At 42.5% G+C, this 22639-nt stretch overlaps 1 protein-coding gene across 9 annotated transcripts; it reads right to left on the bottom strand.

Moving 5' to 3' along the window:
* On the bottom strand, nt 1-21917 carry SQOR (sulfide quinone oxidoreductase). 9 transcript variants are annotated; one of them, XM_065559380.1, is made up of 10 exons: nt 21778-21917; nt 13156-13406; nt 12207-12377; nt 11542-11595; nt 9619-9813; nt 8172-8381; nt 7454-7637; nt 5127-5194; nt 1178-1356; nt 1-234 (listed from the first exon to the last, which is right to left on the bottom strand). In XM_065559380.1, exons 2-10 carry the CDS (start codon nt 13387-13389, stop codon nt 177-179), a joined length of 1353 nt encoding a protein of 450 aa, XP_065415452.1. In that variant the 5' UTR covers nt 13390-13406; nt 21778-21917; the 3' UTR covers nt 1-176. The 9 variants fall into 9 exon arrangements, with proteins under 9 accessions (XP_065415452.1, XP_005307326.1, XP_005307325.1 ...); XM_005307269.5 differs by having other exon boundaries at nt 21252-21799; XM_005307268.5 differs by lacking the exon at nt 21778-21917 and adding an exon at nt 21187-21748.
* Nucleotides 21918-22639: the final 722 nt, after the last annotated feature.

Below are 22639 nucleotides of genomic sequence, written 5' to 3' on the forward strand. Positions count from 1 at the left end.
TTACTTTTAAATTCAAGGTTTAATTTTCACCAGAAGCAAAACCTGGTCTTTGATAAATCAAGTACAATATCCACAGAAGTATGTGCTATTATTTTTGAGAGAACAGGTGTGTGTTTTTAAAAGTTGTTCCTTTTCTTAGACTTAGTTCTGGCCAGTAAGCAAAGTTGATTGGATCATCATTTGAAACCAAGATGCATCAGATTTCTTATAGGAGCAGGACCTCCCCAGTAGCCTCTAAGGGGTGGAAAAACAAAGTTTTAGCCACTGTATACTACATAAATTAGACAACCTTTCATTGTAACTGAGTAAACTTTACTATTGCTTCTAGCTAGCACCACAACCATTACAAATACAATGCTTCAAGTTTTCTTTCAGGGAACAGGGGTCTTTTTGGATATAGTTTCATGGGTTTACTAGTAGGTTGCAAATAGATGAGCAGGAAATTAAGGAGAGTTCTAAGAGCATAATGGGGTTTCAGTATTGGTAATGTTTTATCACCAGCACTGATTTGGGGAAAACAATTCTTGACTGCATAAAATGCTTTGGATGATCAGAAACAGTCTTGCTCTTTTAATGATATTAAAAGTCAGAATATTTAGTATTGCTGGATGTGTCAGCCAAAGTAATTCAGATATGTTAGATCGGGGTGGCCAGCCTGAGAAGGAGCCAGAATTTACCAATGTACATTGCTGAAGAGCCACAGTAATATGTCAGCAGCCCCCCCCCCCCCCCACACACACACACACCAGCACCTCCCCCTCCCTCTCAATCAGCTGCTTTGGTGTGCAGGAGGCTCTGGGGCAGCGAGGGCACTATAGGCTCAGGGAAGGGGGCAGGAAGGGGTGGAGTGGGGGCAGGGCCTGTGTCAGAGCCAGGGGTTGAGTAGCGATCCCCTCTGCCCCCCTTGGCACATTGGAAAGTTGGCGCCTGTAGCTCCAGCCTCGGAGTTGGTGCCTTTACAAAGGAGTCACATTAACTTCTGAAGAGCCCCATGTGGCTCTTGAGCCATAGGTTGGCAACCCGTGTTAGATGGTGGTGACATGAAATGGAAGCATTCTGATGAACATAATCTGCTCATTTTAAACCACAGTACAACCTGCTGCATGGGTATTGTGTATGTTTTGAATGGGATCACCTCAGAAGCCAAAGTTAGTTTGTATACATTGGGAGTACTTACTTTAGTAATCCATTCCAGTAAAGAAAAGGCATTAGATCAGCTTTCATGTAGTACATGAGTAGTCTCTCCTTACTCTGGTCAATGGGAAACGTTTCCAGAGGCTGAGAATTGTAGTCAAATTCTGCTAGAATCACTCTATTGTAGTCTGTTACAATGGGACAGGAAGTGTATCCATCGTACTACAATGAAAGGTATCTTATCATCATGTACATTTTGCACAAAGTGCTACAAACAAGCTCTACCTAAGAGAGTTTATCCAAAAACCACTTCAAAGTGAATGCTGAGCTTGTGAAACTGTAGTTTCGCACTAGAAACTGTAGTTTTCAAAATCATAACAGATGCAGCAATTAAAGTTTCTCTATAAAACACTGTACCAACAGGCCTCAACCCTGGATCTAGAGCAGGAACCATTCAATCCTTTTGGTGCTGCCAAAAAATGGAGGTAGTTAATGACAGCATGTTTGTGGTTGTGAGGATATTTAACTACCTTTTCCTCCCTCACTACGAATTTGAGCCAGTGGTCGCTAGACAGGAGCTTCTGTTCTCCCTCACACAACAAGAGGACATAAAATGTAACTGTGGCAAATTCAAAACTCACGAAGGATATACTTTTCCAGTCCAATAGGTAATTAGACTGTTGAACTCATTGAGACCAAGACTTTAGCATGATTCAAAAAGAGATGGGACATTTATATGGATAACAAGAGTATCCAGAGAGATATGGTGAATGCTAACAAATCTCGGAAGGGTATTAAATCTCAGGTCTTAGACTGAAATGAAGGCACAAGCCGATCTCTATTTAGGGTTCTTGAGACAAATTATTTGCTGGCCTCAGTCTGGCCACCAACTCTTGCTGGTGGCTGTTTTCACACTCTTTTCCTAAAATTCCTAATTAGCTTTAGGAAAAACAATTTATGCACATGTATACATCCAAATAATTGTAACGTATTTATTCCTACCTAGTAAGTCTTTATCACTTTTTAAAATAGACAAGTATCACTTTTCACAGCAGACTTACTGAGCCCTGGCAAGTCTGGGGACAAATTAAGACCTGGATGGGGGGGAGGGATGGAGCCTGAAGCCACACGGCTGGGGGACAGAGCCCCAAGCTGCATGTCTGGAGAACTGGTGCCTGGGGCTGAAGCCCAAAGCCTGAGCCCCACCATCCTGGGAAGGTGGGGAAACTCATCAGCTGTCTGCTCCTCCAGCTGTATCGGGGGGTGGGGAAGGTGGCAGAGCCCAACCCCTGCTGGCAGCCCCAGCAACCAACACCAAGGTGGTGCATCCAGAAGCAACAGGGAGAGGAAGAGGCTGCTGCTTTGTTGCCCCCCAAAAATCACACCCCAGGAGGCTGTGGCTGCAAGAAAAGCCCCTCGTGGCTGCATTTGAGAAACATGACTAAACTTTTCAGGGGCGGAGATTATCTTTTCTGTGTTTGTACAGTATCCAGCACATGGACCCCCTTCTTTGGTTTTCCCTTAGGCACTACTGTAATAAGTGGAATAAATAATGACTATTAGAGAACAGGATGAGACCTAATGGGGGGCGGGGGGGGGGGGGGGGGGGAAGCAGCAGCTTAACAGCTGCCTACAGTGGGAATCTTACACCTTCCTTTGAAGCTGCTGCAGCTGGCCACTAATGAAGACTGACAAACCTCCCAAATGCAACAGGCATGTCTTTGCCTTCTAACATCAACATATAGCAACTTGTATATTCTATCAAAAATAATGTAAATCCTACCAAAACAAGACATTCCATTGCTCACAGTTCTCCCACAGGGAGTGGATAATAGAGCAAACAACATATGATAGTTGTGTAGTCTATAAGCTATAAGTCTGTAGCTTAATGCAGTGCTTGTAGGCAATCATACTACAGTGATGAGCAGTTTAAGACATAAGAACGACTGTACTGGGTCAGACCAAAGGTCCATTAGCCCAGTATCCGGTCTACCGACTGTGGCCAATGCCAGGTTCACTCCCTCTGGGGCACCTAACAGGTAATGATCAAGTGATCTCTCTCCTGCCATCCATCTCCACCCTCTGACAAACAGAGTCTAGGGACACCATTCCTTACCCATTGTGGCTAATAGCCATTAATGGACTTAGCCTCCATGAATTTAGCCAGTTCTCTTTAAACGCTGTTATAGTCCTAGTCTTCACAACCTCCTCAGGCAAGGAGTTCTACAAGTTGACTGCGCTGTGTGAAGAACTTCCTTTTATTTGTTTTAAACCTGCTGCCTATTAATTTCATTTGGTGGCCCCCATGTTCTTGTATTATGGGAATAAATAAATAACTTTTCCTTATCTACTTTCTCCATATCACTTATGATTTTATATACCTCTATCATATTAGTCTCCTCTTTTCCAAGCTGAAAAGTCCTAGCCTCTAATCTCTCCTCATATGGGACCCATTCCAAACCCCTAATCATTTTAGTTGCCCTTCTCTGAACCTTTTCTAGTGCTACTTTATCTTTTTTGAGATGAGACCACCACATCTGTACGCAGCATTCAAGATGTGGGTGTACCATGGATTTATACAAGGGCAATAATATATTCTCCATCTTATTCTCTATCCCTTTTTTAATGATTCTTAACATCCTGTTTGCTTTTTTGACTGCCGCTGCACACTGTGTGGACATCTTCAGAGAACTATCCACAATGACTCCAAGATCTTTTTCCTGATTTGTTGTAGCTAAAATTAGCCCCCATTATATTGTATGTATAGTTGGGGTTATTTTTTCCAATGTACATTACTTTACATTTATCTACATTAAATTTCGTTTGCCATTTTGTTGCCCAATCACTTAGTTTTGTGAGCTCTTTTTGAAGTTCTTCAGTCTGCTTTAGTCTTAGCTATCTTGAGCAGTTTAGTATCGTCTGCAAAAACTTTGCCACCTCACTTTTTACCCTTTTCTCCAGATCATTTATGAATAAGTTGAATGGGATTGGTCCTACGACTGACCCTTGGGGAACACCACTAGTTATCCCTCCCCATTCTGAGAATTTACCATTAATTCCTACCCTTTGTTCCCAGTGTTTTATCCAGTTCTCAATCCATGAAAGGACCTTCCCTTTTATCCCATGACAACTTAATTTACGTAAGAGTATTTGGTGAGGGACCTTGTCTAAGGTTTTCTGGAAATCCAAATACATTTTGTCCACATGTTTGCTGATCCCTTCAAAGAACTCTAATAGATTAGTAAGACACAATTTCCCTTTACAGAAACCATGTTGACTTTTGCCCAACAATTTGACTGTGTATAATAGAATTATTGGTCAGTTCAGACATCTTTTTTGTTCATTCTTCCTACTTAGTGAGTCAGTAAAGCAATTGTATCGTTGGGGCTAGACTAGGCTTTGTGCACGGGGGAAAATTTAAGCTTAACACGCATTGTCAATTTCTTTTTAAAGGGTCTTTCTTCCCCGTCCACTATGCCGCTTGTAAGCCTTTAAAAAAAAAAAAAAAAAATAACCCCCCCCCCCACCAAATTACGAGATTCTTGTATAAATACTAGTTAGTTTTAGTATCAAATAATAAGTCCCCTTAATTATTTTCAGTTTTCTTGGATTCTCCATAATTTTAAGTATTCTTTTCCCAGAAAGGCTTAACATAATAGTGGTTTCAGGGTAACTGACAAGGTTTTGAAGTTACACTAAGTTTTTTCTTTCAGTACCTTTCTCCTTTAGAAAGTCAACTTAAAAATTCAGGAGTGAAAAATTGTAAGACTGGATGGAGAAGAGTGGTACCTGTCTGTTCTTCAGCACCTGCTACTGAAGACAGGGACAAATATAACTAAACTAAGCTGCACATGAACAATTAAAGTGCTGTATTTTAAGAGTACAAACACCTAAAATATAAGCAATACTCTCTACCCACTTTTATTATTAAAAAAAAATAAACTGCTGGAGGATAATTCTAATAAGGCAATTTCTTAGAAACATTAAAATACCTTTTTAGTTGGCAATTGGCTCTTCATTACTGAAGAAATTGTTTTATCAAGCACTGCAGACTGGGCAGCTAAATAAGAGATAAAAAGTTAGTTACACAACTTTGGCTACATTGCAGTTGAAGCATTTTCCTGCTATAAATAGTATTTACACTATAATATGATGACAATAATACAGTACATGGAAACTATTGTACAATTCAGTTTGTTTAGTAGAATGGGAATAATTCAGGTGGGGTGTTTTTTTAGGTTGTATATTCTCCAGTATAATAATCTAGTTGGACTTCTTCACATTTGTTTAATAAGTTTTTTTTCTAGTTATTTCTACAACAGATAAGATATTGGTGCATGTTAGTGAAGTCTGAACTTCATGTTTTGGGGAAAAGGGAGGGGGAGTGCCAAAATGTTTTGGAATTAGAGAAGTTTCATACTAAAGTTCCAGCAGGCTGATTATATAAAAATATTGTATAATGTTAAAAAGGGAGCTGTGACAAGCTATGGCAACATTGCCTGTGCTGAGTTAGTTCAATACACCACTCATTTTAGGTGCACATTTTTCTTATACCAATAACTACAATTTTAGTAGCCTTAATCCATTTAATTATTGTATTTCCATATTCTACAGCCACAGTATTTAACATTCAAATTTTAACTATGATAGGCATATGCCTAATGTCCATTTTGTACAGTTCAAATTCAGGGACTGCAAGAACAGAACATGGGATCATTTGACTATGAGAGTCTTAGCACTCAGATAGCATATGCATGTACTTTGAGATACAATAAAATGTTGCATAACTGAAGATTGAATAAGTGAATTAGTGTTATGTTCATTTTCCATAGCTTGTCACACTCCATCTCTGTGCCAGAGACACAAATAAAAACTCAGATCAGAGGTGTGGGGTCTGAGAGTGCTGGAATTGCATGTTAAGAACAGTTGAAACCTGTTATCCGCAAAAAGAAGAACAGGAGGACTTGTGGCACCTTAGAGACTAACAAATTTATTAGAGCATAAGCTTTCGTGGACTACAGCCCACTTCTTCGGATGCATATAGAATGGAACATATATTGAGGAGATATATACACACACATACAGAGAGCATAAACAGGTGGGAGTTGTCTTACCACCTCTGAGAGGCCAATTAATTAAGAGAAAAAAAAACTTTTGAAGTGATAATCAAGCTAGCCCAGTACAGACAGACAGTTAGATAACAAGTGTGAGAATACTTACAAGGGGAGATACAAACATTGAATCTAATGGCTCAGCCATTCCCAGTCCTTATTCAAACCGGAGTTGATTGTGTCTAGTTTGCATATCAATTCTAGCTCAGCAGTTTCTCGTTGGAGTCTGTTTTTGAAGTTTTTCTGTTGTAATATAGCCACCCGCAGGTCTGTCACTGAATGACCAGACAGGTTAAAGTGTTCTCCCACTGGTTTTTGAGTATTTTGATTCCTGATGTCAGATTTGTGTCCATTAATTCTTTTGCGTACAATTGTACATTGGCCAAACCGGACAGTCTCTACGCAAAAGAATTAATGGACACAAATCTGACATCAGGAATCAAAATACTCAAAAACCAGTGGGAGAACACTTTAACCTGTCTGGTCATTCAGTGACAGACCTGCGGGTGGCTATATTACAACAGAAAAACTTCAAAAAACAGACTCCAACGAGAAACTGCTGAGCTAGAATTGATATGCAAACTAGACACAATCAACTCCGGTTTGAATAAGGACTGGGAATGGCTGAGCCATTACAAACATTGAATCTATCTCCCCTTGTAAGTATTCTCACACTTGTTATCTAACTGTCTGTCTGTACTGGGCTAGCTTGATTATCACTTCAAAAGTTTTTTTTTCTCTTAATTAATTGGCCTCTCAGAGGTGGTAAGACAACTCCCACCTGTTTATGCTCTCTGTATGTGTGTGTATATATCTCCTCAATATATGTTCCATTCTATATGCATCCGAAGAAGTGGGCTGTAGTCCACGAAAGCTTATGCTCTAATAAATTTGTTAGTCTCTAAGGTGCCACAAGTCCTCCTGTTCTTCTTTTTGCGGATACAGACTAACACGGCTGCTACTCTGAAACCTGTTATCTGTAGTCCATATTGTAAGTTTTGGGAAACAGCATTGTTACTTTGCAAATAAACAAAAAACTTTTTAATCACTACAAGCCAACAGTACTTTGTCAGAAGTTTCTCTCTTACCACAAGGGTTAAGTTGGTTTTCTGAAAAATGGTCCAGCGGGAACATGCAAGTTAATTTTTTTTTTGTTTTGTTTTAAATTGTTACCTTTAACCATTAAAAAACAAGACACTGAACTATACCTATAGCTGCAGCTGTTTTTGATGTTGGAAGGTTGGTGCAGTCTCCAATACCAAACACATTGGGGTATTTCTTGTGTTGCAGAGTTTCCTTATCTAGGTCTAACCAGCCAGCTGCATCTGAAACAGGACTGTTCATGAGTACATCAGGTGGTCCCATAGGTGGTGTGACATGAAGCATTTCATACTGGGCAGAGAAAGAAACAAAACAGCTAGATAAATGGAATTCAATGAACAGGATTAAAATTGATACCCTTATTATAGCAGGTCAGATCTGCATTGGGATGAGGGGGAGAAGATTAAAAAGAGTGGGGGAGAAAAGGCTCTTTTGCCTTGTTACAGTCAAATGTAAGGTTCAGCTTCTAAGTATTTTTGAGTGCGTCCTTGCTACGTGCTTTAAGATCGCTAGCCAGTTACTGATCCACTCCAGCTGTGCTATTCACAAACAAACAATTTTAGTCAGAGCAGAGCTTCTTTTAACCACTCAGCTACATCTGCTGAGAGTGCAGATCCTGCTCAGAGTTTTGAGGGAAATGACAATATTACCATTTTAGCTGGGATAGCCCCAGTTTCTGTTTCCATATTTGAAGTTACTCACTTTTCTACATTCTGGGAGGTGGAGGGGAAATCTCAGTATTTAGTATTTCAGTGGACAGTAAATAGTGATGGCAAAAACAGAAGAAGACCAAACTAAAGGCCTGAAAGCTTCTATATTACTGACCTGATAAACCTCAGTCACTCCAGGTGTGTCCAAATTCTCAAATACAGCTTCTTGTTTGTCTGCTCGAACCTCAATGAGATTGCATTTGTAGTTAACAACAATATTCCTAGCCTTAATTATCTCCAGCAATCTATCAGCATACTTCTGAACAGTAAAAATTGATCCAAGCGAAGTATTGAAGATGATGTTGGCTTTGGATCGTTTTCCTGTCTGGGTAGAAAGAAATTAATTTCTAACAGTGAACAGAGTACAAAAGCAGTAGAACTGGATAGCAACACTACACTATTGTAAATGAGAGCATATACTGTGTAACTAGCAACTGTTTTGAATTTTCATATATTAACATTCAAACACTTAAAATGTGTATTGGAGCCACACCATCTCAAGGTTTGATCCTCTCAGTTATCTGGTCAGAAAATAGGTAAGTATCTTCTTTGGGTGAGACCTCCCAGGAGGGCATTGGTGCCACGTGAAGTGGGGTAGTAGTCGTTTATTGGGTATCACTATTATTTGACTGAGAACTAAGCAAGTGCCCTAGCACAGAAAAAGGGAGCACAGCATTTTGGATGACATGCAAAACTGAGGGTTTAAATACTTGTCTATTAAAGGTCCCCTGGCACGGTTAGCCTTAATGTCTTGGCCAAACACCTATCTGGATATTGCATTCTGTCTACATAAGATTCCCCTTGTACTTTCAATTGGGTACAATCATATTGTTTGCTTTACTTCCTAAGCTGTGTGGTGTGTATTTTTAATAGCTAGTGCATTTAAGTGGCTCCTGTCAGGGTGGGTGTGTGTACTATGCACACTGCTCTTGGAATCCCTTAACATGGAAAGTGTTATATAAATACACAGTATTAAATCTTTAAAATACCTGTTCTATGTACTAAACATTACAGACAAGATCCTTGTCCTGCAATAGCCCCTTTGGTACCACAAAGCTTACTTTACTAGCCAGCTGAGTATTCCCACAGCATGGGAAAGTCACCAGGCCAACTCTACACCACCCCTCCCTCTCAGCCACCAACCTGGCTGAATGGAAGGGAGCATGGTGACAGTGCTTCTGCACTCCGTCTATTCCAGGCAGCTAGAAGGCACCAAACTGGAGCCCATACTAGCCAGTGCAGATTAGGGCAATCCTGACACTGCTGTAAGTTACATTGGGGACTGAATTGGGTCTCTGCTAGCCACAGAAACACGGAGCCGCAACGGTAGCTTAGAACATTCGTTCCTCGGCTGCTCTGAGCCCTAATGGTCTGTTTCATATTGACAGACGCTCAGAAAAGTTGATCTGTAAACCAATTACCTTATTAAGATTTAAGTCACAACATCTTTTTCACCTCAGGGCTTATTTTTGTCATAATTACAACATGATCCCCATAAAATAAGTCTGATCTCTAGCAGTGGTAACAGGCATCATCAGTAGGGGATGTGATGAAACACATACCTTTCTCAAGTAGGCCTCTGACAAGTACATGATTTTCTGAGGAGCCCCTCCACATTTCACTGGAGTGTTTGGAAAAGTGAAGATGGCGTTTCCTTCCTTGAAATCTTGCAAAGCCTTCCAGGTTTTCTCTACTGTGTGGACTGAATAATTGGAACCTATTTTAGGATAATTAAAACCCTCAGGCAAACCTTTAATCTACAACAAAACAAAAGCTTTTATTAAAACATAGCTGGAACAAATTGATGTAAAATCTTCCCTTGTCTTCAGATATTTTGTAATCTATAACAGATCATTTGGGAAACCAAAGTTTTAGCTGAAGGTAGAGCTATTTTCCACTGCACCCACAGACTGCTTAGTTTTTAAAAGGGGCTCTGTCAGGGGGTGAATCCCCTAAACTAGTTTTTGTGAAAATAAGCTGTACAAAGCAAAAAGCCCAGTATTAATGGTTCCATGATTTTTTTAAAGAAAGTATAACAGTTGTAATCATAAACATTGCCAGCAGAGTGCGTGTGTTATATAAAATACTGTATCACTGGGCTCGTGCCAAGAAGGCATGCATGTTCACTCTGATTTGCAATCAACTCCCTGGGACCACTTGCAGTGTGTTAAATTACACCCACACACACAAATCCTTGCAGGATAGGGGCCTCCCCATACCTGTCTTGTGGGCTTTAATTTTAATCATGATTTTATTATTTTTAAACCCAAATAGTTTGCTATCTAGCTATAAATAAGTGGTGACTGGTTTTGCCACACTGCACTTTCCCTGGGTATTCATTGTACTTGTCTTTATCAGGTTGTGCTATAGAAGAGCTAACAGCAAACATTGACAATCATTAAATACTGTGCAGTTTGGTTTCAATAGAACTAATCTCTGTAGGAGGTAGTTGACTTTAGATAAGCAACAAGCTGCTTCTCATTCACAAGTGATGGCTCAAGTAATTGTTTCCACTGTACCTTTAGAACTACCAGAGCTCCAAAGAATAGCATTTTCCCATTTATCAGAAGCTACGCCACATGCTCACCCAGGCTTAGGACAACAGTTGACACAGATCCCACATATGCCTCCCACCCCAGTATCTAGGGGACTCAAGGCTTTAGGCTGCGCTTGCCTGATACAATGTAATGAACTTTAAGAAGAAAAAGTGGCACCGGAGAAAGTCCTTGCGCCAGATTTGTTACCAGCGCCAGTGGAAACTACTGCACCCTAACACTACCACTTTCCCCAATGCTCCACTATGGAGGGCAGATTTAAGTTCCAGAATAGGCTCTATGATGCCACCCCCCCCCCCCCATCCATCAGCAGAAACTGCCCCCAAAATGCAATGAATCAATGTCTTGCTTGGGAGGCCTTGCCAATCTTCCACATCTGGCCCGGGCTAAACAGAGTTGCAGGCAACTGCACCACTTGCAAACCCCCTCTTCAGGCAGAAATTCTGCCAGTAGGGGCCTGAAGGCTGGGTGCTGCTGATGGAAGCTAGACTGCGATTCAAGCCTCTTTTCTATATTAAATTATTGGACCTCTTGAGATCCCTTGCAGTCCTACATTTTTAGGATTCTATAGTTTATTCAGCCAGCCAATCAAGAGTTATTTCTGTGTGTGATCAGATTTGTGTAGAAAACGTCTCTCTGTGGAAAGGCACAATGGATAAATAAGATGACAGCTTTGCTATGTGATTAGCGAGAGGTTATTTATGCTGAATGGTTTGAGAATAGCCCCAAATTGGAGCCCCTACTATCCAGTGCAATTTAGAGCCTCTATAGACAGAAAGACATGAATATTCATTCGTTACTGCGAGAACTAGTAGACACACTTTATATACTGTATTGAAAAGCCACTAAATTTAGAGGATCACAAAAGTATATAGTGCAATTTCTATGCAATTAACACCAGTAAAAATGTATTTGGTTTAAAGCGAATACCTTTTCGTAATGCAGTTGAAGCCCAAGGGCAATTATCAAATATTTGTAAGATATCTATAGTATAAAGAAAAAAAAAAAAACAGATGTCATTTATACATAATGAACTTTGCCTCAAAAGGTTAATTTAAACAATCTGACAACTACTAATGAACACTAACTGTGAAATAATGCAAGGTATGGAAAACAAACCAAGCCATGTATTATAAGCCATATGAGGTAAATACTAAAATGTGGAATGATTAAAAATGCATCATGAAATAAACAAATTACACTGAACATCCAAAACATTTACTCCATTGTTCAGCAAGGTAATTACTCCTTATTTTGCAGTATTCAGTTCATTAAAACAAGTGCTGAAAACATGCTGGTACTTGCTACCTGGAGAGAAAAGCATCTATTGATCTGGAGGGTTTTGTTGTCCTGGTTTTTGTTTTAAATAAATAAATAAACCCACAGAAGCAATTGTTATCATACTATCAGTGTAACAAGTGTTTTCAGTACATTTTCAGGACTTGTTGGATAGTGTAGAGTATCCGTTTCATGGCACCCATACAGGATGGGAAATTCATTTTGTATTTATGGGAACCCTTTGGAGTGGGAAATCAGAAGTAAGTTTCTCTGACACTATCTTAAGGCTCACGGATATCCATCATTATCACGGTTACCTTTTTGTCATCCGCTAAATGGATGCAGTTCTTGTCTGGATCCAACTCTGTAACACTGGATTTGATCCATTTTACACCTGAAGGAATCACGCTGGCTGTCGGACGTCCAGATGTTGCCAGCTGTTTTGCACCAGCGCCAACTAGTGTCCACATGGGTTGATAGTAATGTTTCTGAAAGAAAACTCATCTCCATGAATCGGCCTCCATTTCACAGCTGACAGGACTGCAGAGGTAGCTCACTGAGGCCCAGGGAAAGGGAAAGTAGGACAAAGTGCCTCTGATGATCCCCTATAGTGATAGGGGTATTGACTGCCTTTGGAGGGAGTCTGGAGCAGACAAGGGCTGGCTGTGATGCAGTGCATTAGGCATGTAGCCATGGAACCCAAGAAGATATTTCACTTCATAGAAGATAAACTCTTCAATCAGGTCATGAAGTTCATAAACATAAGGGCAAGATTGAGTAGTTGCCCACTAATCTATTGGTTGCACAACCTAGCCCTAAGGGTGAGAGTAAGGTGACTAGATGTCCTGATATTATTGGGCCCATTGTCTTATATAGAATACCTATTACCCCCCAAGGCCTCCTCCCCCAATCCAATTTTTCACACTTGCTATCTGGTCACCCTAGGTGTGAGGCTTCTGGCTTCCTCTCTGAAGCAACAATAAGTTGCTTTTTGATCATTTGAACCTTCAGCTAGAAGGTCGGTCACATTTTGTTCCTAATGAAAGAAGCTGTATAGACAGATATGTACTTTGTAAATGTCGCCTCATGCATCATAGTTAAAGGCAGTTTTTTATGGTGCATTACACAGTATTCTCTTGCTGGGAGACCAGCGTGGATTTTAATTCTAAATTGCATAACAGAGGAAAGGAGCAAGAACAAACACAAACCAGCTTTTCAACCAAGGAAAGCTAGTACCTCATTCTCTAATTTTAAAAGGATTTTTACCTCATTTGGTTCAACAACAGCCACGTTTTCAGCTCCCACTTTCCGCTTCATCCGAGCGCTCATGGTGATTCCACCACTGCCCCCGCCAAGCACCAGCACTTCGTAGTGATTCTTAGCAGCACACCTGGATGCAGTGTGCATTTGGAAATAGCCCATTTTCTGCACTCCCGGCCTAAGCAGGTGTACAAAAGAACGGACACAGAAGCAGGTGGACATCACTCCCATGTTTGACATCTTCAGTAAGTATGAATCTACAAGATAAGGAAAGGCACTGGTGAGAATGAAAAGAAACAAGGAAATGAATTATTGTTGGTTGGTAGTGGATTCTAGAGTTCACCATAATTGACTGTGTTGTTTTAAATATTATAAGCACCACCCAGAGCATGGGATAGGTGCTCACAGAATATATATTTTAATAACCAAATAAAAAACATACAAGCATTTTATTTTTTCTTACGTGCTGAGACTGCTCAGGCTTCACAAACAATTACACCGGGAATTTCCGCTTTTATGCTGCTTTTGGGATGTGTGTGTTGCTATCAACTCTTGCAGGAGAAATGAAACACTCAGCTTGGGTCTTGGCGATGAAGAAAGCCGAGGGAATTCAGTGGAATGACAGCGTGGCCCTTATCTGTTTTAAGATCCTAAACCTATTATGTATTTTAAAAAGTTTCAGTTCCCTGTCTACAATCACTTTTTAGCATCTAGGTCAACAAGTTATTGAGATGAATGTTACCAGATACAAAGTTCAAACCTGTGACCATCCACTCCTGAAATGACTAAAACAAATGTGAATCAGAATCATAAAAGACAGTGTTCCAGTCTAAAGATATGGCAAGTTATAGAGCATTACCAAGATTTATCTGATCTTTTATTGCAGTTAACCCAATATCAATATACATGACTTTAACCAAGAAAAAAAAAAGCCAACTATGAGAATTTTTCTCTATAAGTGCAACACCCTTTGATATTTTGCATCTAGTAAACAGATGGGGGGGGAACCCCTTTTAAATAGTTTAATCAATCATTTATAACCACAATTTACTTTTTTTTTTGCTCTGCATATTAGTAGGAAACATTTTGCTATTCTAAGCCATAAAGTTGGTGACAGCAGTGTTGCCAACTCTTACAATTTTAATCACGTCTCAATATTTATTTATAAATATATCCCCAGCTCCTTATTTATTTAGCATGTGCACAGTTATCTAGCCAAGTGATGGCATCTTCAGTGGCGTGATGCAGTTCTTCTAGGCCACCGCTGACTGGCTGCAGAGACCTTGCCCGGTCCGGAACCTGTTCAACCGGGACCACTGACAGGGCAGGTCAAAGTCAGGCAGGCAAACTGTGGGGTCGGTGACGAGGGACCAGTTGGGGATTATAACAGATATCCATTCCTTGCGCCAGAGTGTTTCCACCCTAACATATTGGAGTTCAACGATGCCTGTGACCCAAGGTAGCAGGACCCGTGATACCTTCACGAGCAGGCCAGTGTGCCATACGCCGCTGTTAGATCGATGAAAACAGCACCTGTTTTCAAGTTTCTCTGGAAGCCATTTTCAACAAATGTGGTCAGCACAAGTACTTGGTCAATGTGCAACGGCCTCAGCAAAAGCTCCTGAAGTCATGTCGTAAGATGAAAATCTCAGCATTCATTTTTAAAAAAAAGGGGGGGGGAGGGCTGGGGAGCAGGAGGAGTATGTTTCTGGCCACTCAGCGTTGCAGAGAAAAGCTTGAAAATACAAACCCCAAAGGCTCAAAACCCAGAAAGCAAATAGAAAAAAATATAATAAATGTTGGGTTAATATTTCATGACTTTCAAATGCTTGGAATTGGCAATACTGATCCAGTCACAGTCTGCAAGAGATAACACCGCGTGCTAATAGTTTTGAAACAGAGATTCACTAATCTATTTGCCCTTGAAAATATCCTACTTTTTTGAAGGAAATTGAGATTTTCCCCATGGATAACAAAATCTTATCTCAGATTTTCACTTTAAGTACTGTAGATCTCGGTTTGGGAGATTTCAGGGACTACATAGTTACTACTGGGTGGTATATTTTAGGAGTCTGATTTGCAGAAGATTTTCAGGTCTCAGAGAGAGAGAGATTCACTGGAATAATAAACCCTACTTTCATTTTACAGGACTATTTCCTGTGCGTATGGCACAAATAGCAATTTTAAAAAGTGGACTAACAACCCAAGTAAGGGGGACAAATTGTTTTAAGCCTTAAAAGAAAAAAAAGATTACCTGGGAGTGGCAGTTCCTGTTCTCTCCAAGTCACCAAGGAGGATTACAGGGAAAACAAAGTTGTATAACTTCCTGATAGAATGCATTTAACTGGGAATCCTGTTTCTGGAACATCATGAACTCAGCATATTTAGACTCTACGTTTTTTAGGATCCTTGTACACAAATAGTAGCCGTGGGTTTGCTGGATATATTTGTTAAGTGGTAATATCCAATATATATTTTTCCATCAGGGAAAAGACCAATTTATGTAAGTTGCTGTGTAACGATAGTGTTACCCTCTATTTAGCTGAATGGAGTTTAGGAGGAGAAGCAAATTTCTACCCTCTTCCCCTCCCATCCCCCAAAAAATCTTTTCTAGCTCTAAAAACAGAAAAGTGTTTTACTTTTAGTCAGACATGTCCTACTAGATTAAAGTGTAATATTAACATATTTTCATATTGTTATAGAGACCATAAATAGAAGAGGATTCCATAGATATGTACTGTGTATTACCAAGTGCAAATCCATTGATGCTATTTGTGATCAAGAGTCTAAAAAGAATGGAGTTCATGAATAAATGAATGTGGGAGAAATTCCACAAGGAACTGCAGAAACAGACCCTGGCTAATAACATATCAACCCTAGGATTAGAACACTGGCAGAAACTAGTGGCGAGCAACGAAACAGAGGAACTGCACAACACATGCGACAGATGAAACTAAAGCAACAGTAGTCAGACTACTTAAAACCTACTGAGCTGGAAATTTAAAGGACATATTACTATTTGCTGAAGTGTAATCTGCGTGTTTTAAAAACAATTTGAAATAAGCTACTGTAAACAAAATATTCAACTTCGCACAACACATCAAGAAAGCTACGATTTATGTACCCCACCAGAATTTAATCTGCACCTTCAAGAATGCAGTATCTAAAATATTTGAAAATTAATTTCAAACTCAATTTTAGATAAAGCTATTCTATTTCTGCCCCTTATAGTGCAAAACTGCCTAGTCAAAGAAACTACTCATTGCTTTATACTTCCAGTTTTAAAGTAGCTGTCACTCTAAGAAAAATGAAGATCTATTTTAACAGTGTTTTTAGTAAGATTTTAGAATGTCTTGCCTGCCTTTTCTGTAGTTTGTCATTTTGCTGACATGTTTTTTGTCACTTACTCAAATACAGCACATTTAGAACCATTACAAAATCTGGGTCACAATCTGAATTGTATACTAAAACTTCATTTCTGGTAAACTCTACTATAGTTGTACTAACAAAAATGTTTAAACAGCATTGACATGTGCTCCTGGGAATGTTTTTCTACAGACTTTTAGAAATCTCAAAACAATAAATATTCCTTAAAGCTTAATTATGCTGCTGATGTACCATAATAAATTTCCCCTTGACAGTTTTGTATTTTGTTTCCCAATTTTATGATACAAAATTAAACAAGAGGGATGAGTCTAAGAGAAGCTAGTTCATATGACTGATGGAAACAAGACATTTGTCTCTGCACTGCTTAAATAGCTACAGGCTTTTGGAATGCACTGATCACCAGAAGACAGTAAAGCTCAGTGGATATGCTGAACTTCCATAAAAAGTTAATGTTTGAAAGCCCCACCGGTGAGCTAAGACAGTATGAATAATTAAACGGCAATGCGTTTTCAGGTCTTGAGAGGAGCAGAAAGGGGCAATTGGTCTATATTCAGGATTTTAGTTACTGGGAAAATAAGATCATGACTGTGAGAACTGGACTCTATTTGTCATTAGAAAAGTCGCTCTGTGTTCTAAGGATTGCAGATTTCACAAGTACCATGGAGGAAAAGGGGTTTGTTACCGTATGGGCCTCCCCAAGGCTACAGCATGCCAACCCACATCTCTCCCAAACTGTTACATCTCAAGCTCCCCTAAAATTGCTTCAGTTAAATGATCCCACTTCTGGCCACCCCAAAATGTCTTAACATTAGGCCTATTCCTGCTGCCTGACAAGGTTTGCTATCAACACAACAGAAACGGAGGTAGCCTCTTAGTGCTGCAGCAACTGGTTTTCAGAAGAAACAGACTAAACAATTGATCCTGCAAACGCTTATTGATGTAGATACAACTTACTCATGGGAGTAATAAAAATACCTAGACCTTCATCAGAAAATCCCAAAGTACTTCACAAAGGAGGTCAGTATCATTAACCCCATTTTACAGATGGGGAAACTGAAGCACAGAGATGCAGTGACTTTCCCAAGGTTACCCAGCAGGCCAGCGGCAGAGTCAGAAACAGAACCCAGCTCTTCTGAATCCCAGTCTAGTGCTCTATTCACTAGGCAACACTGTTCCATTTAAAATTATCAAGACCCCACTGGTGTGTGGCCTTTTCTTTGTTTTTTGTTTATTTAAAGAACCCCTGGTTTACAAAACCAGTGCTCTAACCACCCCTACGGTATGGTAGTCTCAGAACTACTCCCACCAAGGTCATTCACAGGAGCCGAGGTTTACAGGATTGGGCCCTAGCAGTTCTTCCTTCCATCGTTTTGCAAGGCAAAAGCACGGCCTCTGAAAGGTAAGAGGGGCAGAGGGCACAAATGCTATCTTAACAGTGAATCAAGGGACACATTCACACTCGCATAATACTGTCAGTTTACGCTAAACATTATGTCTGCCCCTTGCAGACATATGCAGCCATTTAATAAGTATTCTGAATATTGTATCTAAGGCCTGGTCTACCCTACAAGTTTAGGTCGAATTTAGCAGCATTAAATCGAATTAACCCTGCACCCGTCCACACAACGAAGCCATTTTTGTCGACATAAAGGGCTCTTAAAATCGATTTCTGGATCTGATCGCTGTATGGGGAGACGAATCTGTGCTATCGGAACTCTGTTCCAAAAGACAGAATGCCAAAACATTTTAAAAAAAAAAGTCTCCAAGGCCATGATGGACAGACTATAGGCTGAGCAAGTGCAGAATGGCGGTTCACTCTACTTCCCTATAAGTCAACCACCCTCCCCTCTCCCCTTTGATCTCTGCTTGCAGAGGCAATAAAGTCAGTGTTGTTTCAAATTCATGCATTCTTTATTACTTCATCACACAAATGGGGGGATAACTGCCAAGGTAGCCTGGGAGGGGTGCGGGAGGAGGGAAGCAACGGGTGGGGTTATTGTACGGGCACCCCCCTAGAATGGCATGCAGCTCATCATTTCTGCGGGATGTCTGGGGCTCTGACCCGGAGCGGCCGCTTGCATCTGTGGTTCTTTAGTAGGCTTGCCTGATATTCTAGGCAGCACTGAATCTCTATTAGACAAAACTTAAGAGCATAACCTGGGGAGTCATTCCCATTTTTGTCTAGTCACCCCCGACCGACTTCACGGAGGCTGGCCAGGAGCACCCATGACAGTAGCAGATGGTACAGTATGATTGGTAACTGTCTTTGCTAACTTGCAACGGCAAGAAGCTGCAGCTGTGTAGCACTGTAATACGCATCTGTCAGCAGCATCCAGTAGACATACGGGGACAGTGAAAAAAGGCTGAACGGGCTCCATGCTTGACATGCTATGGCGTCTGCTCGGGCAATCCAGGGAAAAGGGCGCAAAATAATTGTCTGCCGTTGCTTTCACGAGCGGGGGGGGGGGGGGGGGGGCGTTGACTGACGCCATTTACCCATAACCACCAGCAACAAATTTTTGGCCCCCCATCAGGCATTGGGAGCTCAACCCAGAATTCCAATGGGCAGCAGGGACTGTGGGATAGCTACCACAGTGCACGGTTCGGAAAGTCGACGCTTGCCACGGTTCTATGGACACACACCACTGAATGAATGTGCTTAGTGTGGATGCGTGCACTCGACTTTATACAATCTGTTCCCAAAAATCAACTTCTGTAAAATCGGAGTGATTTTGTAGTGTAGACATACCCTAGTACTCCACCACCACCCCATATGCACTAGCTAATCCACCAAAGAGCGAACAACTCTAAACGACATGTTTGGTATTAATTCAGTATCATATAAACAGAGATAGGTCCTTTAGGAAGGCAACAAACTGGTCCCTGGTATCAAAAAGGCCGAGAAATGTAAACTGTCAAGGAAATCTCGGGGACTGGCCCCAGTCCATGGATCAGTGGTTGAGAAACCCTGCTAGAGGAGTCCTAGCTCAGGACCGAGGAATATCTTCCAGCAACAAACAGAACATGCAGAACACAAAATGCGTAAAGTCATCATATTTATAGAGTGGATAAATTTCACATCAACAGACTGCGTGGGCACTGTCTGTCAGAACAGCTAACAAACACCATCACAGAACAAATACTTCTGAAGCAAGCTGTGAAATCCAGGGGAACTCAGGGATGACTACGCACCAGAAGAATTACTACTTTATGTGGGGCAACCAAAGGTCAATTAAAAAAAAAAAATAGAAGCACTAACTTGATTCAGAAACAAAATGAAGAGATCTGCTGCACAATGAAGAGCCTGCTAGAAAGGAGTGCTCTCTTAACAGCTGGCCACTGATTAACACTGTTAGGACAGAATGCTGATTCTACACTGTACACTCAGCTCAGATTACTGAATTGTACATGGCACACTCCTATTATCAACATTCATTAATCTTGTGCATACTAAAGCCTGCCTCTGTGTGAGAGTTTTCCCTATAGCTGGGGTACTTAACCCTAGTCACATACATGTCATCATAAACATTTATGGGTGGTAGTCTGTAAGAGCCAGCACCCGGGAAGGGTAAAGATGAACAGAGCTACTCTTCCTGTCCTGATAACTGACTCCCCTCCCCCATTCAGGAGCTATGGGCCTGAATAGGAATATTACACATTCAGAGTTTGTAATAATCTCACAGCCACAACCTCCCAATGAGCCAACACACCAAGGTCTCTGCTAGGGTTGCCAAGCCTCTAGGACTGTCCTGGAGTCTCCAGGAATTAAAGATAAATCTTTAACTAAATATTAGGTCGTGTAATTAAACTTCCAGGAATAGATCCTACCCAGGCTGGCAACCCTAGTCCCCGCCCGCCCAGGGCTGGCAGTTATTTCACAATAAATTACCCCTCCCGGGATACTTTGCAGAGACTGGGGGGAGGAGATACAATCCTGGCCAACGCTCCCTCTGACTCAAACAGGTCTAATGCCCCAGGCTGGGAGTCAAACGCTGCTGGGCAGGGCAGGGCGCTGCCCGAGTGGCACACGGGCTTTGCACGCCATGACCTCTGCGGAGTCAGGTCTTCCCCGGGCAGTTCGGTTGCTCCTTTGCAGCGCAGGCCGGGTCCCGTGGGGAGGTGAGGGGCGTGCGCCACACACCTCGCAGCGCCCCCGGAGCCTGCGGCCACACAAGGCACGGCGGGCGGAGGAGATAGGGGTGGCGCAGCTGCTTTCTCCCTCCAAAGTCAGGCAGCGAGTTCAGCGGCTGCAGGGCTGGGCGAGGGGCCCGACCCCACCCGGCCCGAGCGAGAAGGAGCCCGGCGCCCTGAGGGAGGGGGAGGAGTTTTCACTCTGGGCAACTTCCAGCCGCCAGCGGGCGGAGCCCTTCCCCTGGCTACAGCCTTCTCCAGGGCAGCGTTAGCGGGCTCGGCCGGCAGAGCGGGGCTCCCCCAGCTACGAGCGGCGCAGGCAGCTCCCGCCGGCCCAGCACAGACCCCTACACCCAGAGTCCCCCGTGGCGATAACCCCGCCAGCCCCGGCCGGGGGCGCTCCGCGCAGCTGTGCGCGCTCGCTCGGGGCCAAGTCCTGGAGCGCGGCCAGCGCCGGACACAGGCTCCCATCAGCCCCTGGCCTAGCGGTACTGTCCCCACCCTGCCCCCCGCACTCGCCTGCCTATGGCGCTGGAGGAGCCCTGGATGCCCGCCCCAGCTGCGCAGCGCCGACAAGCTTCTACCTGGTTCTCCGCTGCCCCCAGCAGCGATCGCCTCTTATTCTTGCGCAACACGCGCGATCAGCTGGGAGGGGCCGGGCCAGGATAGCCCAGCTGCGCGGAGGCATTTCACAGCCGGGCCGCGGCGCTGCCTGCCAACGCTCCGGCCCTGCACGGGGTGGTGAGGACGTGAATCCAACAGGCTCAGGCCCCGAGCCGGCGCGTCCACCTGGCTCAGCCCACGGGCCCTTGACAGGGAGCGGGTAAGCGGCCCCAAAGCCAGGAGCTCTCCCGGTGCGGCAGTGCGGGGCTGCACACCCTGCGTGCGGGGCGGTTGTCAAGTGCTTTGGAGTCCGCGGTGGCAGGTGCGACCCACGGAGTGCGACAGCTGGAGGCAAGGAGTATAATGCAGGGTAATAGTGCAGAGCTGCAGCGCCAACAACTGCCAGGGCCTCCCTGAGCCTTTGAACAACGTGCTCTCCAGTACCACTGCACGCCGCTTCCTGCGAAAAACCTCCCCTCCCCTGCTGTTAAATAAAATACAACTGACCATCACTGGAGGAGAGGTTTTGCTCTCAGGAGCAGATCGGAGTTATTCTCCCCTCCACCCCTGCTTTCATGACTTCCTTTTGCCCCTACAAGCACACAGCTTTGAAATGCTTCAACGGCCACATAAGGTGAAACTCATTTCAGCTTTGGAGAGGTTATTCCCAGCTGCTCTATAGTTCAACTATCCTGGAAGCGCCTTTGTGCTGGAGCTGTTGTCTCCTCAGTCTTGCATTAGCGCTAACCTTTAAATGAATCACCCCATCATGCCTTTTGGTAAAATACATGAATTAAGCTTGATAAGAAGTGTCAAGAAACTACAATGCTAAGGGAAAGCAAGATCTAAATTGTAATTAACCAGTATCCCTGTTAAGTTAAAAACTGTTCTGTGAAGCTTTGGGCTGAGGGGAGGATGCATCTTGTAAGTTGACATTGCATTTTACTGAAGCCCATTATTGCCAGGCATGTCTACATTTGAAAAAAAGACACCTTCTAAAATTGTAGGAAGCTCTTCTCTTACCCTCTGCCCCATTGTCTCCTTTGACTTGCTTCTGTATGCCTCTTTAGTGTCAAGACATTATGAAATTATAATAATCAGTTGTGTTTAACTGTATGGGCAAAAGGAAGCCAGAAAAGTTTAGGGGAGGCCTAATATGTAAGGAAGTGATAATTCATCAGCATATGAGAGCAAAATACCCCTTAAGCAACCAACAGGTCCTAAGCTGATGTCAGTCTGTCTCCTCAGTATTGTTCTGACTTTCCCCTCTTGGTGCTAGGTTTTTGCCCTCTGTCTAGAGTCTGTTCAACTGCTGCATTGAAGCCCAGAGATGAATAAATCGTGGCTGGGGAGAGATACAGCGAATGTA

The sequence above is a fragment of the Chrysemys picta genome, chromosome 10 (assembly GCF_011386835.1).
Source record: "Chrysemys picta bellii isolate R12L10 chromosome 10, ASM1138683v2, whole genome shotgun sequence".
NCBI classification, from domain to species: Eukaryota; Metazoa; Chordata; order Testudines; family Emydidae; genus Chrysemys; species Chrysemys picta.

Excerpts from the sequence above, each read along its gene's own strand:
- SQOR (XM_065559380.1), bottom strand. The coding sequence starts at position 13,389 with ATGTCAAACATGGGAGTGATGTCCACCTGCTTCTGTGTCCGTTCTTTT. Across the intron at positions 11,596-12,206 it reads ATTTAGCGGATGACAAAAAG|ATATCTTACAAATATTTGAT; the intron begins GTAACCGTGATA and ends TTTATACTATAG. Across the intron at positions 7,638-8,171 it reads GAGTGACTGAGGTTTATCAG|TATGAAATGCTTCATGTCAC; the intron begins GTCAGTAATATA and ends TTCTCTGCCCAG.